The sequence below is a fragment of the Erinaceus europaeus genome, chromosome 4 (assembly GCF_950295315.1).
Source record: "Erinaceus europaeus chromosome 4, mEriEur2.1, whole genome shotgun sequence".
Taxonomy (NCBI): domain Eukaryota; kingdom Metazoa; phylum Chordata; class Mammalia; order Eulipotyphla; family Erinaceidae; genus Erinaceus; species Erinaceus europaeus.
In genome coordinates this window covers 135,075,415-135,097,999 of record NC_080165.1, presented here as the reverse complement: position 1 = coordinate 135,097,999, position 22,585 = coordinate 135,075,415, and the positions used below count along the sequence as shown (strand labels likewise).

Genomic DNA, 22,585 nt, shown 5'->3' with positions numbered 1-22,585 from the left:
AAAAAGCTGATCTGGTTTTCTTTTTTCTTTAGCTTTTCAAATCAGAGCATTTGTGAGTCATCCTTGCACCTGGACCTTGCTTATCACTGTTCATATTTTATTACATAAGCTACTGAAGCCAGCAGTGGGCTGATTTTTTAACAGATTTTTAAAAAATTTTACTTATTTATTTTCCCTTTTATTGCCCTTGTTGTCTTTTTTAATTAATTAATTAATTGATTAATTTATTTTAAGAAGGAGACATTAACAAAACTGTAGGATAGGAGGGGTACAACTCCACACAATTCCTACCACCAGATCTCTGTATCACATCCCCTCCCCTGATAGCTTTCCCATTATCTATCCGTCTGAGAGTATGGACCCAAGGTCACTGTGGGTTGCAAAAGGTGGAAGGTTTGGCTTCTGTAATTGCTTCCCTGCTGAACATGGGCGTTGACTGGTTAATCCATACTCCCAGTCTGCCTCTTTCTTTCCCTAGTAGGGTGGGTCTCCGGGGAAACGGAGCTCCAGGACACATTGGTGGGTTTTTCTGTCCAAGGAAGTCTGGTTGGAGAAGGAGCTACTGGCCTGAGTTCCGACAACAACCACTGGAAACGGTAGGATTTTTTGCCTTCAGCAGGACAGTGAATTCGGGGTCTTAGCTGTGACACCAAGGGGGTGAATATAGCCCAGTTTGGGTTAGAATATAGAGGGAAAAAGAAAGGAAAACTTCTTTTATTATTCCCGAAGCACGCCCCACCCCTCCCCCCCCATAACCAACCCTGTGTGCCAGAGAGCTGCTCCTAGCAGGCTCCCCTGCTGAGCTTCTTTCTTTACCAAGATTCCTGGCCCATCAGGGGTTCCATTCCAATCCTATTCATTTCTGAAACCCTTGGCCCTTTTTCTTTCTGTCTAAGTGACCAATTGGATCTACAAAAGGGAAAGACTGCCCTGAGGCTTTTTTTGTCTTTGTTTTTTGGTTTGTTTGTTTGTTTTACTTTCTCAGTAATCAGCTGCCTCTGCTCAGGCAGCTTGAGGCAATCTGGGACAGGTTTTTTACCCTGCTCTATTTTATTATCACTATTATATAAAGGTGTATCCCTTTCCCTCCCTCCTTTAGGTTGACCAGAATTAACTCAGTGTATTTTCCACTGCTAAGGGACCGCACATCTTATCCATTGCGAGAGGAACTTGTTTCACTACTCCTACCTCCTCTACCCACTGTCCCCTTCTCCCTTCTCCTAGATAATTAAAAAATAAAATAAATTAAAAAATAAATTAATTAATTTTAAAACTTCCCTTTCACTGCTCTTTTATTACAGTTCCTTTTCTTATCTTTTTCTTTTCTCTCTCTTGTTTTTCTTCTTTTTTTTTTCTTGTCTTCCTTTCTTCCTTCCTCCTTCAGCTTCCTGAATTCACTGATATTCATTTGTGAATTATTTTGGGGAAGAAATATGACTCAGAGTAGACTCTCTATGTGTGTATCTCTGCTCTACTTCCCTTTCTCCTCTTGCTACCCCTAGAATATACAGTAGATAGTAGATTTGCATAATTGTCTATTCTTGCTAACCCTTTTGTCCTTTGTCTTTCTTATTCACTTGGACTTGGTTGCCATTTTTTCATGGACTGGAGACATTGTTTGGCTAACTGGTAGTGGTTAAACTGCTTCAATCCTTGCTTCAGTTGCTATTGTAATTTCTGAGATTGGTGATTGCATTTGTCATAAAGGTATTTAGTACAGGGTTGCTTCTACTCAAAACACAACAACTGAGGAACAACAGAGCATAAAAATAAGAAACACATTAATCAAAAAAAATGGGTAGATCAAGAGCAAATAAAACTGCTACTACAATGAATCAAGGAAGTCTAGTCGGCATCATGCTGGCATCTGGAACCTGGTGGCTGAAAAGAGAGTTAACATACAAAGCCAAACAAATTGTTGAGCAATCATGGACCTAAAGACTGAAATAGTGCAGATGAAGAGTTGGGGGGTACTCACTGCAGACTATTGTGTACTTTTGCCTCCAGGTATATATTTTGCCCTAGTTTATGGATACGTGTGAACATATCTCAGGGGACCTGGTCTATATCTAGGTTTTGGGACTTTGTTAGGAAGTGAACCACTTGGAATGGAATTAGAGGATACTATGAAAGGAAAGGTCTCACCAGAGTAATGAAGCTGAAGGGTTGTCATTCCACACCTGAAGTCTCTGGACACAGTCTGAAGAGAAGCATGCTGAGGTGGCACTCGTTGCGTTGATTAGGTTGCGATCAGTGGATGTAATATTATTTGGTATGAATTGAGAGAAGCATGCAGGGAAGTGGGCCTCACCCTAAGGTTCCAGGACTGGGGGAAATATAGGCTCTATAGTGGAAATGTGAGATTCCTGCTGTCTTAGGGTTCAAGAAGACAATGGATAGTTGTTGTTATCATCACATTATTTGGTAATTGGGTTAACTTTGAAAAGTCCCTTTGTTATGATTTGCAGTGTAATACCCAACATCTTGTATATAGCTGTGCCACAGGTTGCTTCTATTCTCCCTGACCTTGTTGTCTTTTTATTGTCATTGTAGTTATTGATGTTGTCGTTGTTAGATAGGACAGAGGGAAAGAGAGAGAGTAGGCGAAGACAGAGAAGGGGAGACAAAGATAGACACTTGAAGACCTGCTTCACTGCCTGTGAAGCGACTCCCCTGCCGGAGTTGAGCTGGGGGCTCAAACTGGGATCCTTACTTCTGTCCTTGCTCTTTGCGCCATGTGCACTTAACCTGCTGTGCTACCACCGGACTCCCGAACAGAATTTTCTTATTCTTCTTCTTCTCCTCCTCCTCCTCCCCCCCCCCTCCTCCTCCTCCTCCTCCTCCTCCTCCTTCTCCTCTTCCTTCTCCTTCCGCTTCTTTTCTGCCTCCAAGTTATCACTGGGGCTCAGTGCCAGCACTATAAATCCACTGCTCCTAGTAGTCATTTGTTCAATTTTTATTGGATAGGACAGAGAAAATTTGAGAGAGAAGGGAGATAGACAGAGAGAGAAGTTCTGACACCTGCAGCCCTGGTTCTCCACTTGTGAATCAACGGCCTGCAGGTGGGGAGCAGGGAGTTCGAATCTGGATTCATGCACATGGTGATAGTATTTATGTCCGTCACCATAAATACTAACAACACCCACAAAAGAAGCAAACATATAGGAGAAGGGAGGTAAGGAAGGACAGAGTGATGTGACCAACGTGAGCAAACCAAGATCAACCATCAAAGGTCTAGACAGCAGAATAGAAACTTTTCAATCTCAATCTTTGCCTCACCTTTGCTGAAAACAGAAGTTAAGTTGTTGGATGGAATAGGTCAAGAGAAAAAGGATGAATACGGGATAACTCCACATGTAGGTGGAACTTGGGAAACAGAAAGAGGGGACCAGGGGATGAAGCTTGGACAGGAGGAGTACTGCAGCAATGCAAGGGGTTCTGGGGATAGAAAGGAACAGGACATATGGGGGAAGGGAGAGTTCAGGGCCCTGATGGAGGAGGATGATAAAAATGTGTAGCAGAGACCTGTTATGCAGAAGGGAAAGCACACACATGTGTAAACAGAGGCACTGTAAGTTGTTGACCTCCCCCAATGAATTTTAGAAAGCTAAATAAATAAATGAAAAACATTTGCTGAACTAATTTACCTCAATTTCCTCATCTAAGTTTGGAAAAATACCATCTCCCTCTTTGTGTTCTATAAAATGCTTGTTAAATTTCTAGAACCTTAATTTTCTCCTGTTTAAAATAGGGAAAATCGTGGTCCGTCAGTGGTGCAGTGATAAAGCTTTGGACTCTCAAGTATGAGGTCCCAAGTTTGATCCCCGGCAGCACATGTGTCAGAGTAATGTCTGGTTCTTTCTCTCTCCTCCTATCTTTCTCATAAATAAATAAAATCTTTAAAAAATAAATAAAATAGGAAAAATACCAATATCACTAGCAGCTTTTGATTTATGTGGAGATAAAATGTTCAACACTTGATTTAATACATTTCAGGTAATTAATGTGGTAGATGACTTAACACACATGTGACCTTACATGCTGTTTGTACCATATGTTGAATATTCAGTAAATGCTAGCTTTTGAGAATGAATTTTATTTCTTCTATTGTAGGGAAACAAGGATGGGTGACACAAATCCTCATTTGTTGAATTTTAAGGGCTATAATTTTGAACGTTCTTTAGTTGATGTTAACCTACTAGAAAACCTAGATGATTTTGAAGTCAGGGATGACGATATCTTCATTGTTACATATCCCAAATCTGGTAAGTAAGTTTGAGGACTGACTTTTTACCCACCTTCAGTCTGCTGATACATATGAGCCATTCCAGGTGTTGCACATATATGTGTGTTGTGTGTGTTTAGCATTGTGTGGGGCTATTTGCAGCACAATAGAAGGAAAAATAAATATCTTACTTACTAAAGATAATGCTTTAAGAGAAATGATGTAAGCAGAATTGGAAGGAACCACAGAATAGCATCAAAAAGAAGCTTACACAAAGGTAGGAAACAGGAAAAAGAAGTAAAAGATTGGGAGTCGGGCTGTAGCACAGCGGGTTAAGCGCAGGTGGCGCAAAGCACAAGGACTGGCATAAGGATCCCGGTTCGAACCCCGGCTCCCCACCTGCAGGGGAGTCGCTTCACAGGCAGTGAAGCAGGTCTGCAGGTGTCTATCTTTCTCTCCTCCTCCTCTCTGTCTTCCCCTCTTCTCTCCATTTCTCTCTGTCCTATCCAACAACGACAACAACAATAGTAACTACAACAATAAAACAACAAGGGCAACAAAAGGGAATAAATAAATAAAATAAATAGTAAAAAAAAAAAAAGAAGTAAAAGATTAATCTGATTGGACACTTTCATGCAATCAGGACAACTACTGCCCTTTAAAGAGAAAACAGGACCAAGAACTATTGATTTTACCTTGACTAATCTTATTGCAACATATCAGCCAACTCTGATAAATTCATTAGTATTTCTTAAGTCAGTAGAAAAACGAACAGCTCCAAAAATGATGTTGAAAAGCATAGCACTACTGTTGCACTGAACATTGGTTCAGGATTGAAATCAAGTTTCTTTTTACAGGTACCATCTGGACTCAGCAAATATTGAGCCTGATTTGCTTTGAGGATCATCGGTACAGAACTAAACATGTGGATACAATGGACAGAGCCCCCTTCCTGGAATACAATATACGCAGTATGGACTTTCTCAGCAGGCCATCCCCTCGCATCTTTACTACCCACATGCCTTATTATCTAGTACCAAAAGGCCTCAAGAAGACAAAGGCTAAAGTATGTCATGGGCATAGCGTATATGCTGTATGTGGGAAAATGTCTGTAAATGAACAATATTATGAAAATGCAATTGTGAAATCTTCATAATATTGTTCTATACATTGAAAGAGATGTGGCATCATAAGCAAATACAAACATTAGGTCACCACACACATCATTTGCATTGTTTTTTAAAAACATATGGCAAAAATCCATGGAGCCAGCCAATAAAGCCCTATTCTTTATAATACTTGAATGGGACCTTATCACATGACTATCCAATAATGAGTGTTTCTTGATGGACAGGTAGGTTATGCCAAAAATATATATCTCATAGCAATAAATATTCTTACAGAGTTTTTACTTTTTTTAATTTTGTTTTTTACTCTGTTGAAGTTGTTCTCTAAAAGTGGAGTTTTTTTTAAGCACTGTTTTTTTTTTTTTTTTAATTATTTATTTATTTAATCCCTTCTGTTGCCCTTGTTGTTTTATTGTTGTTGTAATTGATGTCGTCATTGTTGGATAGGACAGAGAGAAATGGAGAGAGAAGGGGAAGACAGAAAGGGGGAAAGAAAGATAGATACCTGCAGACCTACTTCACCGCTTGTGAAGCGACTCTCCTGCAGGTGGGAAGTTGGGGCCTCAAATCCCAGTCCTAACCCTCCTCCTTGCACTTTGAGCCACACACTCTTAACCCTCTGGGCTACCGACCGACTCCCTCTTTTTTCTGCCTCCAGGGTTATCTCTGAGGTTCCATGCCTGCAGCACAAAACCACTGCTCCTGGAGGCTATCGTTTTCCCTTTTATTGCCCTTGTTGTTTATCACTGTTATTATTATTGTTGTTATTAATGTTGTTGTTGGATACAACAGAGAGAAATGGAGAGAGGAGGGGAGGACAGAAAAGGGAAGAGAAAGATAGACACCTGCAGACCTTTTTTATTGCTTGTAAAGACAACCCCCTGCAGGTGGAGAGCCAGGGCTCAAACCAGGATCCTTATGCTTAAGCCACTGCGCTACTGCCCGATCCCCTAAAAGTGGAGTTTTGTCTTATAGTATACAAATATTTAAAACACTGTAAGTACTACATTCTTGCCTTTTATAGTCTATCAATTTATATTTCATGATAAGTATGAGAATGAGTCTCCCTCATATATTCCCCAAAGATTAGTTATTAATCTTCTGAAACGCTAAGCTGATATATCAAAATTACTATTTTTTTTTTTGTAATTTCCACCATCTTTTTGAATTAAACAGATTTGAACACCCTTTTTTTGTATCTCTAAATTCTCAGATATGCTTATACTTGTTTTCCATTTTTCTCTATTGGCTTTTTTTGCTTTTTGTCTTATGCCAGAGTACTGCTCAGCTCTGGCTAACAGTGGTACCAGTGATTGAACCTGTTATCTCAGAGCCTCAGACATGACTTTGTGTGTTTGTGTGTGTAGCCATTAGCCATTATGCTAGCTACCTGACTCTAGTTTATTGTTTCTTCATGGTTTTGTGACAGTTATCTGAGGTAAGTACTTTCCCAATTAGTAGTTTACCTTTAAAATTATGTGATAGTGTTATGTAGCCAATATACTAATCTTTTATTTATTTATTTTTTCAGTCTACTCATCTTTCCTTGTGTTTTGCTAGAAAATATTTTTAGCTTCACAAAGATTACGCAAATCCACTACAGGTTTTTCTATTAAACATTTTTTAATTATAAATTATATCTGACACAAGTGCTTGAAATAAGGCTTTTGCATGGTATTTACCAGTCAATATGAGCAGGCCAGGTGTGGCGCACTTGGTTGAGTGCACATGAAACAATACACAAGGACCCGGGTTAGAGTCCCAGGTCCCCACCTGCAGGGGGAAAGCTCCATGAGCGGTGGAGCAGTGCTGCAGGACTCTCTCTGTCTCTCTTCTTCTCTATCTTGCCCTTCCTGCTCAATTTCTGTTTCTAGCCAGTAAGTAATTAAAGATAATTTTCAAAAGTTGACACCATATGATGTATTTAAGCATATACTTCCACCACTATTTTGAAGCTTACAGACTGACATAATAAACTTACATGGCAAGTTCTTCAGTTTTACATTCTCTATTTTAAAGATGGTAGACGTTTTAATATTTGGGGGTTCATAACTGTTTTAATATTGTAACTGACAGGGCAACTCCCATCAAGTTTACTAACTTCCTAACATTTTGATTCCTACAATATTTTTGAAGCTTATTAGAGTTGAGTGTGTGTACACTATGGAATAAAATTTTGCAATGTTATACTAAAATATTCCATGCAGGGCAGGGGTAGATAGCATAATGGTTATGCAAAGAAACTTATGCCTGAGGCTCAAAGTCCCAGGTTCAATCCCCTGCACCACCATAAGCCAGAACTGAGCAGTGCTCTGGTAAAATAAATAAATAAATAAATTAATTAATTAAATAAAATAAAAATGTAAAAAATATCCCATTCAGTGTTTTATATGTTGACTCAACGTTATATGTATTTATTTTTAGTTTGGTTTGTTTTAAATGAATGTATTCATTGATGAGAGAGAGAGAGCCAGAGCATCACTATGGCACATTCTATGCCAGCGTGAAACTTGGGACCTCATCTCACATGTCAAATGCTCTATCCACTCTGCATCTCCCAGGTTCCTGTAAATATTTGTTTGTTTTTTTACTTGTTTATTTTTATTATATATTTGCTATTCCTGTAATTATAGAGGGTTGCAAGATTGTAGATCACCACACCCACCACCAAAGTTCTGTCTCCCTTCCCTCCCAACTCCCTAAGACAATCATCATTGTCTTCAGATGTCTTAGAAACAGTTTTCTTGCTTCCGGTTTTTGGGTTTTTTTTTTTTTCCTGTGTGTTCGCTTGTTTGTTTTTGCAAGTTTATGTGTATCAGTTCTCTAGATTCCACATATAAGCAAAACCATCTGGTAGTTGTCATCTCTTTATTTCACTATGCATAATCACTTCCAGTTCCATCCATCTTATCCCAAAGGACACAATATTGGCTTTTTTGATTGTAGAATAATATTCCGTGGAATATATATCCCATAGCTTCTTTAGCCAGCCATCTGTTGATGGGCATTTAGGCTGCTTCCCCTCTTTGGCCACTGTGAATAATGCAGCTATGAACATAGAGACACATATGTCTCTTTGGATAAATGTTTGTGTGTTTTTTGGGTTAATGCCCAGAGTGGTATTGCCAGGGAAGACAGTAATTTCATTTTTATTTAAGGACTCTGCATATGGTCTAAAGGGGCTGTACCAGTATACATTCCCACCAGTAGTGTAGCAGAGTTCCTTTTTTCTCCACAGCCTCACCAACACCTGTCATTTACTGATTTGTTAATGGAAGCTCTTCTCTCACAGATGTGAGGTGGTGTCTCACTGTAGTTTTGATTGGCATTTCTCTAATGATAAGTGAAGTGGAGTCATTTCAATAGTTCCAACATGATTACTGAAGAGGCCTTCTTCTCCTTATTGAATAGTTTTGAATTATTTATGTGTGGGCTTACTTCTGAGCTTTTAATTCTGTTCCATTAATTCCTGTGCCCATTTATATTCCATTCTGTTTTAATTACTATTGTTTTTTAATATAAACTGAAGGTGGGGAGTGTGATACCTCTATTTTTATCCTTTTATTCCTCAAGATAGCTTTGGATATTTAAACATTTTAGAAGTTTTTGTAGTTCCACATGATTTTTTTTGAAAGTTATGTATTTCATTGAAAAATGTCATTGGGATTTTGATAAGTATTGCATTGAAAGTAGAGATCACTTTTGGAAGGAGAGTCATTTTAATAATGCTTATTCTTCCAGCCCATGAATAAGGAATAATTTTCCATTTCTTTTTCACTTTATGTTTCCCCCACATTTTATTAGGAGGTTGATGGTTTGCAACATACTTGTCTACACATTGGCTCCATTTCACAGCTCTGCATCGTAGGTGTCTACCAAATACTCTCACCCCCAACTTAGGACCCCAACCCCCTCCAAGCTCACCTCTTCCCTTTCTCCCCAGAGTTCCTTGCTTTGGTCCAGGACCCCACCCCCAGTCCAAATTTCATCCCATCTTCTCCCTTTCTGACTCTTTCTCCTGACTCAATGTAATTCCTACTAAAAAAACTGTGAAATTCTCTAAAGAAATAGGACAAATGTCACAGAAATTTATTTGGAATCACAAAAGATGGAGAGTCACTAATACAATCCTGAGGGGGAAAAAAAGCATGAATGGAAACATCACACTTCCTGACATACAAGTAGATTACAGTACTACAGTGATCAAAATTGTGTGATACTTGAACAAAAATAGACAATCTATGAAGTAAAATGGAGATACCAGTAATAAGCACACACAATCACATAATAAAAAACTATTTATTTAAAAATTCTTTGTGGGAGTAGGGCGGTACCACAGCAGGTTAAGCGCACGTGGTGCCAAGTGCAAGGGCAAGCTTAAGGATCCTGGTTGGAGCCCCCAGCCCCCCACCTGCAGTGGTGTCGCTTCACAGGCGGTGAAGCAGGTCTGCAGGTGTCTGTCTTTCTCTCTCCTTCTCTGTCTTCCCCTCCTCTCTTCATTTCTCTGTCCTATCCAACGACAACATCAATAACAACAATAATAACTACAACAATAAAACAAAAGGGAATAAATACATAAATAAATATTTTTAAAAAGTCCTTTGTGAGTAACCAAGAATTGTTAAAACCATTTTCCTATCCATTCTGCAGATCATTTATGTCTACAGAAACCCCAAAGACGTGCTGAACTCATTTTACCATTACTCAAAGATGGTGATTAGACTGGAGGCCCCAGAAGACCCTGAAAGTTATATGAAAGCATTTCTAGATGGCGAAGGTAACTGGGAGTGTATTATCAGCCAATATGTGTATATGAGACAAGATTTCTATCTAGTTAAATTTTCAAATGTATGGGACACATAGAAGGTATGGCCACTTTTTATGTCATATCTTTTTATCTTCATGGATCACATTGGAGGTTTTCAGGGATATAAAAGTATACTTCTTTAAGAACTACTGGAATTATGAAAGACTCAGAAATAATCTAGCTATCCCAACTATCAATAGTTCATTGTAGAGCTTTATTCATATGTGCCACAATTGTGAACATTAATGGTGGGTGTAGTTTGTATGTTTTATCAGGGATTCATGACTTATATTATGTGACACTGTAGAATTCTAATCCACTACTGAGTTTACAAAAATAGGTTTCTGTTAAAGTGTAGAACTGTTCCTCAAAATATCATTTTTAAAAATGCAGCCACTGATGTCCAGTGTAGGGAAATTTATTTTAATTTGTAGGATTCCAGAATAGAAATGACAGACTTCATTTTACTGCCAAACATGTAAAAGAGGGGCTGGGTGGTGGTACACCAGGCTGAGTGTACACGTTATAATGCACAAGGATCCTGGTTCAAGGCCCCAGCCACCACCTGTAGGGGGAGAGCTTTGAGAGTGGTGAAGCAGTGTTACAGTTTACTCTCTGTCTCTTTCCCTTTCTATCACCCTCTTCCCTCTCAATTTCTGGTTGTCTCTATCCAATACATAAATAAAGATAATTAAAGATTTAGAATTAAAATTAAAAATTAAAATTAAAAACCCAATATATGCAAAACATATTTAGTTTATGACTAACTGATTTCCCCACAGTGGTAGGGAGTGTTTGGTTTGATCACATCAGAGGCTGGTATGAGCACAGACATGACTTCGATATTCTATTTATGATGTACGAGGAGATGAAGAAGGTAAGAGGAGATTTTTCTCTTATCCATGCCTAGTTAGTTTTAAGGCTCCCACCTAGACTTCATTTTCCTGCCTGTCTCTTTGTTACTTGTCTTTCCTCAGGAATCTCTTCTAATAATAGCAGAGTCATCTTTTGTGCTATCATTGTATGTAATAATTTTAAGTAGTAAAGGCAAACTCATGTGATATAGCTTTTAAAAATAGGAAGAGTGGGCTGGGTGGTGGCACACTCAGTAGAGTGCCCAAGCTACCAAGCTACCAAGCACAAGGGCCCAGGTGTACACCCTGCTCCTCATCTTGTGGGAGCAGGGAAGGGACACTTCACAAGCTGAGTTTCTTTTTCTCTTCCTCTCTATCTGCCTCTCTTCTCTCAATTTCTCTTTGTCCCATCTAGAGGGAGAGGGAGAGAAAGAAGGAGAGGGAGAGGGAAAGGAGAGGGAGAGGGAGAGGGAGAGGGAGAGGGAGAGGGAGAGGGAAGGGAGAGGGAGAGGGAGAGGGAGAGGGAGAGGGAGAGGGAGAGGGAGAGGGAGAGGGAGAGGGAGAGGGAGAGGGAGAGGGAGAGGGAGAGGGAGAGGGAGAGGGAGAGAGTTATCACTGTGGAGCACTAGGTTAAGTACTCAAAGATATGACTAATTAGCCAGAGAAGACTGTATCCTATGCATCAAGTTTGTTTTTCTAAGAGGCTCTTGGAAGCCTAGCTTAATTTTTCATGCTTGCATTCAACTAAAGCCATTTAAAATGCTTATGTAAACCAAACAAATCACGCATAAAATGTACTATTCTGTGATTTCTTATTAATGTGTTGACTGTGCTAGTACAAAATTTATTCAAGTATTATTGAATGGTTACTATGTGACAAACAGTATGAGAAAAACAGGATAATCCTTTATTCATAAAGTTTATCACCTCACTGGGAAGACTAGTATTCCATTATTCAAGCATATATTATTCAAAACTGTTTGAATTGTTATTTAGGAGAACTCTGGCTATAAAATCAGTATATAAAATATGGGAACTTGGCCTCTTCCAAGGCCATAGAAAATATTTTCTGGCAAAAGTCAAGATAGTGACTATGAGTGAACAAAATCAAAAGAGGTAAAATCTAAGACTAGAGTGAGGAAAGAATGCAAATTCACTGAAACAGTCAAGTGAAAACACCTTGAATGTCTGAAAGAAAGTGTTCCAGAGCAAGGTGGAAGTGATTATATACCAAGATGGAAATTTGTATAGGTGGGTGCCTGACCAAGTTCTCTAAATCGACATTATTGTGATTGCACTCATCTTAAAATAATATAGCTTCAGAGGAATAAGAAATAATGATGTGGGAGTTGGGTGGTAGCGCAAAGCCCAAGGATCGGTGTAAGGATCCTGGTTCAAGCCACCCAGCTTCTCACCTGCAGGGGAGTCGCTTCACAGGTGGTGAAGCAGGTCTGCAGGTGTCTATCTTTCTCTCCCCCTCTCTGTCTTCCCCTCCTCTCTCCATTTCTCTCTGTCCTATCCAACAACGACATAATAATAACTACAACAACAAAACAAGGGCAACAAAAGGGAATAAATAAATATTAAGAAAAGGAAAGAAAAACCAAGGTCAACAAAAGAGAATAAATAAATAAATATTTTTAAAAAGAAGTGATATGATAAATTAAATAATCTCTAGGTAATTATTTAAACCTGATAATAGTGGTTACATAAGAGAACTAATGCGAGATCAGGTTGTTGGTCCATTGTAAATCATGATATGTTGGAATACTTGAAATATAGAGATAAATCACTTCTGAGCCAAGGTATTTATCTTTTTTGTTTTGTCTTGTTTTAATATTTATTTATTATTTATTCCCTTTTGTTGCCCTTATTTTAGTTATTATTGTTGTTATTGATGTCATTATTGGATAGGACAGAGACAAATGGAGAGGAGGGGAAGACAGAGCAGGGGAGAGAAAGATAGACACCTGCAGACCTGCTTCACCGCCTGTGAAGTGACTCCCCTGCAGGTGGGGAGCCGGGGGCTTGAACCGGGATCCTTAAGCCAGTCCTTGCACTTTGCGCCACCTGCGCTTAACCCGTTGCGCTACTGCCTGACTCCCGGGATTTATCTTTTAATGTGATGTTGAGTGGATTTTTTTTTTTTTTTGCCTGTAACTAGATGATAAAGATCTTTAGTTTAATTTTCTTATAGTATCTTTATCTAACATTGGCATCAGGGTAAAGCTTGTCTAATGGAATGGTTTATCTAAGTATATCATTGTCTTAATTATTTTTAGAAAGTTTGAGGAAGATTGGTATTCATACTACTTTAATGTATGTTAGAAGTACCAGTGAAGTTATTTTAATATGTGCTTTTCTTTTCTAGATCTATTTTGTTTATTTTTTTAATATGTATTTATTATTCCCTTTTTGTTGCCTTTTTTTATTAATGTAGTATAGGACAGAGAGAAATGGAGAGAGGAGGGGAAGACAGAGGCGGGGAGAGAAAGACAGACACCTGCAGACCTTCTTCACCGCCTGTGAAGGGACCCCCTACAGGTGGGGAGCCAGGGGCTCAAACCAGGATCTTTATGCTGGTCCATGTGCTTTGAGCCACGTGCGCTTAACCCGCTGTGCTACCGCCTGGCTCCCCTATTTTGTTTATTTATATATAGACTGTCCCTACTTAACAATTATCCCACTTTATAATATTTTAAGAACAATACCTATTCAGTTTAACTAAATTTAGAATTTTGAATGAGAGCATTCAATCTGCTTTTTTTTTTTTTTTTTTACTTTTACACTACTACTTCTGAGTGTTATTCTCCCCTCCCCCCCCACATCTTTTTTTTTTTTTTTTTTCTCTCATAGTGTCCTGATGGAATTGGAGTGTAGCTCCCTTTGGTCATCTTCCCTTAACACTTAACACCTCTGGGAGTAAAGACCAAAATTCTTTATGGGGTGCAGAAAGTGGGGAGGCCTGGCTTCTGTAATTGCTGTTCCACTGGACTTGGGCATCCAGATTTTAGTCTTACACTAAGAACACACAGTTCTGGTTTTCTAGATGAGATAAAGATGATAGGTTGAGCTTATGCATTTCTTATAAACTGAATGTTATTTCATACAACCTTTCAGGATCTCAGAAGCTCTGTATGCAAAATCAGTCGTTTTCTTGAGAAAGAGCTGAATGAAGAAGATATAGATGCTGTGGTGCAACAGGCCACGTTTAAGAACATGAAATCTGATCCCCAAGCAAATTATCAAAGTATATTGAAAAATGAAATTGGGATAAGAGGATGTGATGCGCAGTTCCTGCGTAAAGGTGATGTTCAGTGACTTATAGAAACAAACATGTTTACATTCCGGCAACACTGACACTTCACTAAATTATAAGTGTATCCAACATGTCCCTAAAAGTACTGCAATTTGAACCCTAGAATCAGAGATCCTAATTGAAATTAATCTGAAAAGTCATCCTGAGAAGCTGGCTATTCTTGACACAAAGTCTGACAACTGAGATTGAATAATAAACAGCAGTAAATATTACTACATATCTCTTATATGAAGTTCTGTTTTGTTTTGTTTTTTCACCAGAGCCCTTCTCAGCTCTGGCTTATGGTGATGCGGAGGATTGAATCCGGGATCTTGGAGCCTCAGGCATGAGAGTCTCTTTGCATAACCATTATGCTATCTACCCCTGCCCCATAATCTCTTCTAGTACATAAAATCCTGTACCTTAACATTATATCACCTGGCATGTGGTTATCAGAGTTTCATTTCTTGTTGTCTGTATGTCTTGCTAATTTTTAGTGGTACATTTAAAGCATTTTGAGGGGAAATGATAAAGCATTTGGGATATTATTATTTTCTCAGGTGACAATTTTCTTCATGTAAAAAGAAAATTGGTAACTCATTACACCAGTCAGCTATGAATTCTGGAATTCATGACATGCTTCTAGAAAATGTTGAGTTGTTAAGGACATATTGCTAATACTACCTAACCTCAAGAAAAATTTAATCTTTTTTTTTCTTTGCTTTTGATCAGAGTGTCACTCAGACATGGCTATAGATGATGCCTGGTGTCAATCCTAAGACTTCTCACATGCAAGTCCTGTACACTACTGCTTTACTATCTCTCTAGCTAGAAAACGTTCTTATCATGTACAGTATTTTAATACACAATTTGTATTCTTCTATTTCTTCATGTTCTAATGTATGAACAGAATTATGGTGATAAGCATTAATTAAGTGTACAAAGACATTGTTGAAATTACTCTAGACATTAAAATCTTACATATGTGCTGCTCTTTTCTGTCACAATTAACATCAGTTGTTTAAATTTATTTGCTGGATCCAGTACATAGTCCAATTACCACATAAATGTCAATAATAACACTTACACAAGAAATGTCGTAACTGCAAATGCCAAGTCATTATTGTTCACTGAACAGAATGGCTTAGCAGCTCAGTGATACAGCACAGGACTCGCGTACGTAAGATTGTGAGTCTGAGGCCAGCATGGGTGATACTCTAGCTCACTTTCTCTCTCACCATCTCTTGTAAACAAATAATTTTTAGTAAACACAGTAAACTTGGGCTCAGCTCTGGCTTTGAACATTTATGAAGTACAGTGACTACACCAGCAGCTCTAGCACTTAACTTCTCTATGAACTTAACTTCACTGCTTGAACATCCTTGGTCTATTTTCACAACTTTAAGACTGAGTAAACACTTACCTTGAATGTTTGTGCTGAATGATATGACGTGTAGCATTTAGTCAACTACAACATTGGGATGCTAATATTTGCCATTGCCTCTAAGAAAGCTTATAATTGAATGATAGCTGTTGGCAGACACTTTAGAGACTAGCTCCAACTGAGTGTTCCCTGTTTGTTTCTACCTCATCCCTACAGAGAAAACCTGAGGTATCAAACTGAAGAACTAACAGATATTTAGCTGAAGTGAGAAGGGACTGAAGTGGGTTAGCAGAGAATTTTCTCTGGATAATCCTGCTTCCCTACTTATTTAATAATAACTTATTTCATTGTTGTTCATGTGCTAATTCTACTAGGTACCATTGGAGACTGGAAAAATCTTTTGACTATGGACCAAAGTGAAAGATTTGACAGAATATTCCAGAGGAAGATGAAGGATATACCCTTGAAGTTCATTTGGGATATAAATGAGGAATAAAATCAGTGCAAGAGAACAATATAAACACCTGACAACAACAAAACATATATATTAATTTAGGATGTAATAGGATACATGTGGATATTTGTCTTATGTAAAATTATGTTTTTTAATTTACTAACAAAAATCTACTTAACAGCAAGCTAGCTCACTTGGATACCGTGCTTGCTTTGTCATGGGCGTGACCTGGAATGGAACCCAGCTATCATGGCGCTGAGAAATGCTTTGTTGCTGTGGTATCTTTTTCCCTGTCTCTCTCTGTCTCTGTTTCTTTTATCTCACAAAACTGGCCTGCAGGAGTAATGCCTCAGGATGACTAAGTAAATGAATAAATAAATAAGTTTAAATGTATTTAAATCAGATGTCATAAATTTGGCTCTTTGACATTGGCAAAAGTTAAAATGATTTTGGCAGTCTGTATTGGAAGCCTGCGTTATGAGAGAGTCAGAACGCATACATTATGACCTCTAAATGCCCTGGGTTTTGTTAATGTATTAGTTCTTTATCTAAAATTAAAGTTAGCATCAATTAATATTAGACACCATTTATTCTGATAGTTAAACTTTAATTATTTGGTTTAAAATCAATATGAATAGTGTGGCCCAGGAGGTAGCACAGTGACTAAAGTGTTGGACCTAATAGCATAAGGTCCCGAGTTTGATTCCTTGTATAGCATCTAGCTTTCTCTCTCACACAAGAGGATAAATATTCTGGGGGTGGGGAATCAATATTAGTATCACAATTAATGGAGAAGTTATATGTAAACACAAGTATTTTTTAATATTTTATCACACCTACTTGTGAAGTGCCTCCCTCCCTTGCAGTTGGGGAGCACAGGGGCTCAAATCTGGGTTCTGATGCTTGGTACTTAACAGGGTGTGCCACTACCCCAACCCCAAGTTTTTTGATAAGGTAACTATATTTTTCAAAAATTGCCTCTTCTGTGACATACTTATGGCATTGGCTTCCATTACCTTCATTTTAAATTATCAACAATGCCTTTCATGCTCTAGCACTTAATTTCTGGGGTAAAAAATACTGTTTACTGTATTTTTCTTGTTGTTACTATTTTCTTTCATCATTAAAAATAGTGCACTATCTATAACCCACTTTTTTTTTTTTCTTTTCTTATTTTTAGTACAATAGGTCAGGTCTTGTTGCATCCACATGTTCTATAGTGAGGTCTTGTGCTCCACAAATTGTTGGAGATCAGTAATTTCACCACACACCACCGTCAGACCATGGCAGCCCATTATCATCGTGAAACAGGACAGAAGCAAGTTCATTTCTTCATTCTGTTTAAATAGGAGTCCACTTTAAGGACACTGCCCACATCACACAAATGACCAGAAATATTCCCTGTGTTGTTTAACTGTTGCTTCTTTACCAAGGAGAGCATTTGCCTTCCTTTAGTTTTCCTTTCTCTGTGTAAAAGTGATGTGACCAGACCTAGAAGTACACCACACTTCCCAGCAGTATTTAAGAAAACAAACAACAACAACAAAAACCTTTCTTGCTGATTTAGTCATTTAACATATGCCAAACCCATAACAAATTCTAATGCTTTTTTTTTTACTAGGGTTATTTCTTTTTTATTAGTAGTAGTAATTTAATAATGATTGACAAGACTGTGTGATATGAGAGTACAATTCATACAGTTCCCACCACTAGAGTTCAGTATCTTATCTCCTCTATTGGAAGGGTTCCTATTTTTTATCTCTCTGGGAGTATGGACCAAAGAACTTTACAAAGTGCATAAGGTGGAAGGTCTGGCTTCTGTAATTGCTTCTCCACTGGACATGGGCATTGACAGGTTGATCCATAACCCCAGCCAGTTTCCATATATTTCCCTACTGGGGTAGGGCTCTGGGGAAGTGGGCCTCCAGGACACATTGGTGAGATCATCTGCCCAGAGAAGTCAGGTTGGCATCATGGTAACATCTGAAACTTGGTGGCTGAACAGCATTAAGATATAAAGCAGGGCCTGGGTGGTGGTACACCTGGTTGAGCGGACATGTTACAATGCACAAGGACCTGTGTTCAAGCCCCCACTCCCCACCTGAAGGGGGAAAGCTTCACGAGTGGTGAAGCAGGGCTGGAGGTGTCTCTCTGTCTCTCTCTCCTTCCCATTCCTCTCAATTTCTGGATGTTTCTGTCCAATAAATAAATAAAAATAATTTTAAAAAATTTAAAAAGTGGTTGTCGGGCAGTAGCGCCTCAGGTCAAGCGCACGTGGTGCAAAGCACAAGAACCAGTATAAGGATCCTGGTTCCAGCCTCCGGCTCCCCACCTGCAGGGGAGTCACTTCATAAGCGGTGAAGCAGGTCTGCAGGTGTCTATCTTTCTCTCCTCTCTGTCTTCCCCTCCTCTCTCCATTTCTCTCTGTCCTATCCAACAATGAAGACAATAGTAACTACAACAATAAAAAACAACCAGGGCAACAAAAGGGATTAAATAAATATTTTTAAATTTTTTAACAGAAAAAATGAACATTGCAACATTTTTCTGTGACTATTCACAAAGTATGAAAATTGCCTTGCATACAGTTAATAAATAAGTCAATAAAGCTGCCTTGCATACAGTTAATAAATAAGTCAATAAAGCTCAGATGCTGACATGATATGAGTGAGGAAAAGAAATACCCAAAGGCATCATGGCATTTCACATCTACATTTGGGTGCATGTTATATAGATAACCGTTTTCCTGACAGTTACAAATGCCTAAACATTCCCACAAGGATTCCCTTGTGGGAATGACTTTGTCCTTTAGAATGCTAGGATTTGATTCACAAATAGTGTTTCAGTGAGACTGTTGTAAAGGGGATCTCAGCTTGATAGTGAACTTTTTTTTTTTGTAGATAGTGTGTCAGAGAGAGTCAGAAGCATAGAGACAGGAAAGATACCACAGCACTGCTCCACTGCTTGTGAAGTTTCCTCCAAGTGGTGCTCCCATGTGGTGGCCAGGGCTTGTTCCCAGATCCTCATGCATGACCAAGTGTGTTCTCAAAGGGGTGATTTATCTTCTGGCCTTCAGGAAGCTGGGAATGAAAACTCTCTTTCAATGTCTTTTCTTTTTTTTTTTTTTTGTATTGTTTTGTTTTGTTTTTTTCTTTATTAGGGGTGGAGACCAATGGTTTACAGTCAACAGTAAGATACAGTAGCTTGTTCGTGTGTAACATTTCTCAGTTTTCCACATAGCATTTCATCCCCTTCTAGATTCTCCTCTGCTGTCATGTTCCAGGGCCTGAACCCTCCCCGACACTCCCCCCACCCCCAGAGTCTTTTACTTTGGTGCAGTACACCAACTCCAGTCCAAGTTCTGTTTTGTGTTTCCTTATTTTTCAACTTCTTTTTTTTTTCTTAATTATTAGTTATTTAATGATGATTGAAAAGGCTGTGGGATAAGAGGGATACAATTCATTCAATTCCCATCACCAGAGTGCCACATCCTATTCCTTCCATTGGAAGGTTCCTTGTTCTTTATCCCTCTGGGACCAAAAATCTCTATGGGGCTCAGAAGGTGGGAGGTCTGGCTTCTGTAATTGCTTCTTCACTGTACATGGGCATTGGTAGGTCTATCCATACCCCCAGCCTGTTATTATCTTTCCCTAGTGGGGTAGAGCTTTGGGGAGGTGGGATTCCAGGACACATTGGTGAGATCATCTGCCCAGGGAAATCAGGTTGGTGTCATGGGAGTATTTTTTAACTTCTGTCTATGAGTGAGATCATCCCATATTCATGTGACTTTATTACTGTGGGGAAATTACCTTAATACTATGACACAGAGTTTAGGGTCATAATTTCAACTGTGCAGGTTTCAGAGGAATCAGATAAGGTGTTTCATATCAACAAAAATCCCTGGAAGTATTTATTCCTATCTGTAAAATTAGATTCTATGGAAGAGCATACTAAAGATTATACTGTAAACCATTAACCTCCCCCAATAAAAATAATTTAAAAAAATACCACACATAAATTTAAAGTCATAAATTTTTTTTCAAGATTTAATTTATTATTTATTTTCCTTTTGTTGCCCTTGGTTTTTTTTTGATTGTTGTTATAGTTATTATTTTGTTGTTGATGTTGTTGTTGTTGTTGGATAGGACAGAGAGAAATCGAGAGAGGAGGGGAAGACAGAGAGGAGAGAAAGACAGACACCTGCAGACCTGCTTCACCGCCTGTGAAGTGACTCCCCTGCAGGTGGGGAGCCGGGGCTTGAACTTGGATCCTTAAAGCTGGTCCTTGTGCTTTGCTCCACATGCTTTTAACCTCCTGGATACGGCCTGAACCCCCACAAATAAATTTTGAAAAGAAAGACTAAAGGACTGGTGTGGTGGTGCACCTGGCTGAGCTCACATGTTACAATGCGCAAGGACACAGTTTCGAGCCCCCAGTCCTACCTGCAGGGGGAAAGCTTTGCAAGTGGTGAAACTTTGAAGCAGTGTTGCAGGTGTCTCTCTGTCTCTCTCCCTCTCTGTCTCTCCTATCCTCTCAATTTTTGATAGTCTCTATCCAATAAATAAATAAAGATAATTAAAAAATACTAAAAAAAGAATTACATATTTTTAGCCTGTAAATTTTTTGCACAGGGTAATTTGATAACTACATGAAAATTAGAAGCTTCTCAGTCAAGAGTTATCTGGCTTTAATTTGAGATGGGACTTTGTCACTCATGGGCTCTTTCTTTAATCGGTAAGTGAGATTTAACACCACGGGAGAAACATTGCTTTACTTCTAAAACTCTAAATAATGTGTAATCTGATTTAGCAGGCAAGACAGGCTGCTATTAATGTCAGAGATTGTTGAAATGAAATATTAGTCTTCTTTTTCACTTGTCTCCTTCTAATATTTTTATTGTATAAGGATATTGGTCAGTGGCACTTAGAAACAATAAAGTGAGGAGGAAGGCGGAGCTTATAACACAGAAAGAACAAAAGCCACTTCATTTTCAGTCTACTTGATACTAATAATCCATAACATGGGCATAGAATAACAGCATTGAACTAAAGCTCAAATAGTTAAGAATGCTAACACACACACACACACACACACACACACACACACACACACACACACACACTTATTATTATATACTATAGCCTACTGGTTTACTGTGTTGCTGAATTTAACTTAGTCTTACTGATTTGCTATATACAGTATATATATATATATATATATATATGTATATGTATATATATTATGTATTATATATAGTGTTATCCAGCAATAACAGAGTACACATTTTGCTGAAACTCATATGGAAAATTCATTAAGGCATAACATATTCTGGGCTACAAATTATACCTTAATAAAATTAAGAAAAGAGAAATCACAAGGTATCTGTTCCCATAGCATAATTCACAATCCACTAGAAATCAATGAGTAAAGTGGCCAAGTGGTGGTGAAGCCTCTAGCGTACTCATGTTACACTGCTCAAGGACCCTAGGTCAAGGCTCACCACCCTAGGAAGCTTCATGTGCAGTGAAGCAGCACTGCAGGTGTTTTTCCCTCCCTCTTCTTAGTTTCTCTCTGACTTTATTCCAAATAAATAAACAAATGAAAATAGAGATCAATGAGTAAGGATAGATAGGAAATTTAAGTTATCTTGAATGTAATTAAAATGAAAACAAACATGAGAATTCATGGAATGCAGCAAATCAGAGAAGACTTGTAATAACACATTTACCATATTTGTGGCACTAAATATATCACAGAAGAATAAAGTTCTAAAGTCAATCATCCACTATGCAAACACAGGAAACTAGGAAAAGAACAATAAATCCAAAGTAAACACAGGGGGAAAATGATAACAAAACAGTAACATTAAAGACAAAAATCAACAGAAAATGTAATAAAACCAAAGCCTTTTGTTTTCTTTTAATTTTTTTGAGGAACTGTTTTTACAAGACTGTGTTTTGATTTAGGAATACAATTTGACACCTCCGCAAAGTATGTTAGTACACCTCCCATCATCAAAGTACTATGTACCTCTAGCACAGAGATTAGGCCACTGTACCCTTTAATCTCTTATTTGTCTCAAGTAATGAAGAAGGAGGAGGAGGAGAAAAAGAAGGAGGAGAAGGAAAGGAGGAGGAGGAGGAAGAGAAGAAGCAGTGGGATCTTGTAGTTGTAGAATCCCAGTAACAACGCTGATAGGAATTTTTCTAAACGAACAAAAATGTCAAAGAAAGTAAATGAGTTTTTCACTTTATTGAAATCATATTATTAGAATTATTAGAATCCTAGAATGCAGTTTTTTAAAGAACTTATTTATTTATTCATGAGAAAGGAGAGGGGCCAGGTGGCACACCTGGTTAAGTGCAGATGTTACAATGCATAATGACCCAGGTTTGAGCCCTAGGTCCCCACCTGAAGGGGAAAGCTTTACAAGTGG

General features: G+C 38.4%; 1 protein-coding gene across 2 annotated transcripts; it reads left to right on the top strand.

The window, feature by feature from the left end:
- Positions 1–357: 357 nt before the first annotated feature.
- Positions 358–16,542, top strand: LOC103111718 (amine sulfotransferase-like). Of its 2 annotated transcripts, none has more exons than XM_060190593.1 (7): positions 358–596; positions 4,114–4,265; positions 5,083–5,291; positions 10,003–10,129; positions 10,942–11,036; positions 14,134–14,320; positions 16,070–16,542. In XM_060190593.1, exons 2-7 carry the CDS (start codon positions 4,124–4,126, stop codon positions 16,189–16,191), a joined length of 882 nt encoding a protein of 293 aa, XP_060046576.1. In that variant the 5' UTR covers positions 358–596; positions 4,114–4,123; the 3' UTR covers positions 16,192–16,542. The 2 variants fall into 2 exon arrangements, with proteins under 2 accessions (XP_060046576.1, XP_060046577.1); XM_060190594.1 differs by lacking the exon at positions 358–596 and adding an exon at positions 3,759–3,844.
- The last annotated feature ends 6,043 nt before the right edge of the window (positions 16,543–22,585 follow it).

Bases quoted from the DNA above. Each gene is read 5' to 3' on its own strand.
- LOC103111718 (XM_060190593.1), top strand. From the start codon at position 4,124: ATGGGTGACACAAATCCTCATTTGTTGAATTTTAAGGGCTATAATTTT. The intron at 4,266-5,082 runs GTAAGTAAGTTT...TTCTTTTTACAG, and splicing joins TGTTACATATCCCAAATCTG to GTACCATCTGGACTCAGCAA. The intron at 5,292-10,002 runs GTATGTCATGGG...TCCATTCTGCAG, and splicing joins TCAAGAAGACAAAGGCTAAA to ATCATTTATGTCTACAGAAA.